Source organism: Gorilla gorilla, chromosome 6, assembly GCF_029281585.2.
Source record: "Gorilla gorilla gorilla isolate KB3781 chromosome 6, NHGRI_mGorGor1-v2.1_pri, whole genome shotgun sequence".
NCBI classification, from domain to species: domain Eukaryota; kingdom Metazoa; phylum Chordata; class Mammalia; order Primates; family Hominidae; genus Gorilla; species Gorilla gorilla.
In genome coordinates this window covers 151,729,173-151,731,114 of record NC_073230.2, presented here as the reverse complement: position 1 = coordinate 151,731,114, position 1,942 = coordinate 151,729,173, and the positions used below count along the sequence as shown (strand labels likewise).

The window sequence follows — 1,942 nt, the reverse complement described above, 5'->3', positions numbered from 1 at the left end:
TAGGAAGGAAAATGATCTGGAAGCAGCAGGGAGGAATTCTGCACTATTTTCATCTTGAAAGTCAGGACCCCCTAATGAAAAAAAAAAGAAAAGAAAAATAGGAGAATGACAAAGTGGAATTGGGCTTATGGCAGAGCTCCAAAAAACCTCAATGGCCTTGGGCACTCAAAATATAGGGGTCTTTTGCCTCAGTTGTCAATGATACCATGATAGGTATTTAGAAGGAATCAGCATGTAAATATGAATATCAAAGAGAAATTATAACCACTCAGAATGGATTGCAGGTATTGTATAGAAACTTCTCATATAAATAAGAAGGAAAATGTAAATTTGTGTGCTAAGGACATATAATCCGAAAGGAAACAGGGCAACAGAAGACTGGACATGCCTGTCTGCTTTTAGATGCCCCAGTGTGGGTCCTTACCAGGAGGCCTCATCAGTGCTCTGTGAGTGTGCACAGCCTTTGGCCAGCACCCGGCTCATCTTACGCAGAATAGAGACAAATGGATCCTTAGATTCCAGGCCAGGTAGCTTACATCTAGTGTACTAACCTGCTTGCTCTAGCCACATTTGAGACACTCTTTAGGAGTAGTGAAAAATCCTGAAGTAATGTAAAGTTGAAATTGGCATTATAAAGGAATGTCTACAATCATAGTAAAGAAGAACTTTCTTTTACAATCTAGAAAACGTGTGAGGGAAATTTCTGTTTGCAGCTTAGAGTTAGGAGAGAATGCAGAGGGCCTCACAGTTCAGAAAATGCAGCCTTTCTCGGGAGGTCCCACCATTCTCATGAGATGGCAAATGCAGGAGGGCAGGGAAATCTCCAGCATGGGTAGCCGAGGTTTATCTTACTCCTGTGTGTTTTGAGCACAGACAATTTTTAAGGAATCCTCAAAACCCGTTTCGTAATCCTCAAACCAACATAAGGTTTCCTATGTTGAAACCTTCTCATTTTCTGTCTTTTTCACACCCCCAAACCACTTTTTTCTCATGGGGAGGGAGGAACAGCAGAGACTTTGGTCAGGACTGCTGGGAGGTAGAAGGAGAAGGGGAAACATCAGGGTTTCTGCACAGGAAAGGGGTGATTCTGCATTGCTGTGGCTAAACTGCTGGCACAGAAGTACACAGCTGAGTCCCTGGGTTCTGAGGGCTGGATCTTCAGAGTGGAGAATGATGCATTAGGCATCTTAGCTGAGAATCGATCCTTGGGCATCCCTGAATCATCTATCGGAACGTTGTTGTTAAAGTAAATGAGCAACTCCAGTCCCCGCATCATGGTCTGTCTGTACCAGAAAAGGGAGTTGTGGCCTGAAATTGGTTTACATCTCAGAGTCACTTCTTGTCCCATCTCTGTCACCTCATGGCGGGGTGACTGGATAACTCCAGCATCTGTGTGCTCTATGAAAAAAGACAGAATTGGGGGACAAAACAATGAAAACATCGGGCATCATCCATGCAGAAGCCCCGCATGATGATAGTAAATACTCTGAGGACTCACTTGCTACCAAGATACAAAGGGACACACAGCAGAGGATCCAGGAGCCCATGGCAGAGTGAAAGCAGATGTGGAACATTCCAGACCAGGCCCTCTGTAAGCATGAGCAAATAAATGAATCTTGTGACATTTTATCCCCACAGAATGCATCTGTCAGTGACATCACTGAATTGGCCACCACCCCCGACTTCTTTAAGAGGAGGTTGCATCTCTGGGAGATGAATCAGGCAGGAATTAACTCAACTATAATTGGTGTGAAATAGAGATGCACACTTGCAGAGGCTCCCTGGATATTTGTTTTGATATTATCAATTCACGATAGCTTCTCCATAATGTGCCTTACCTAGGAGCCTGCCAACTATATCCATCTGCACCTCAAATGGCAAGTATTTAAAGATGAACTCATTGTCTTATTTCAAGCCAGCTTCTCTGCAGACTCTCCTCTTC

General features: G+C 43.9%; 1 gene segment (V, D, J or C); it reads right to left on the bottom strand.

The window, feature by feature from the left end:
* Window positions 1-965: 965 nt before the first annotated feature.
* LOC134758830 (T cell receptor beta variable 12-3-like) lies at window positions 966-1,658 on the bottom strand. The segment is given in 2 exon segments: window positions 966-1,398; window positions 1,499-1,658. Coding segments are annotated over 2 exon segments (501 nt in total).
* Between the last annotated feature and the right edge of the window lie 284 nt (window positions 1,659-1,942).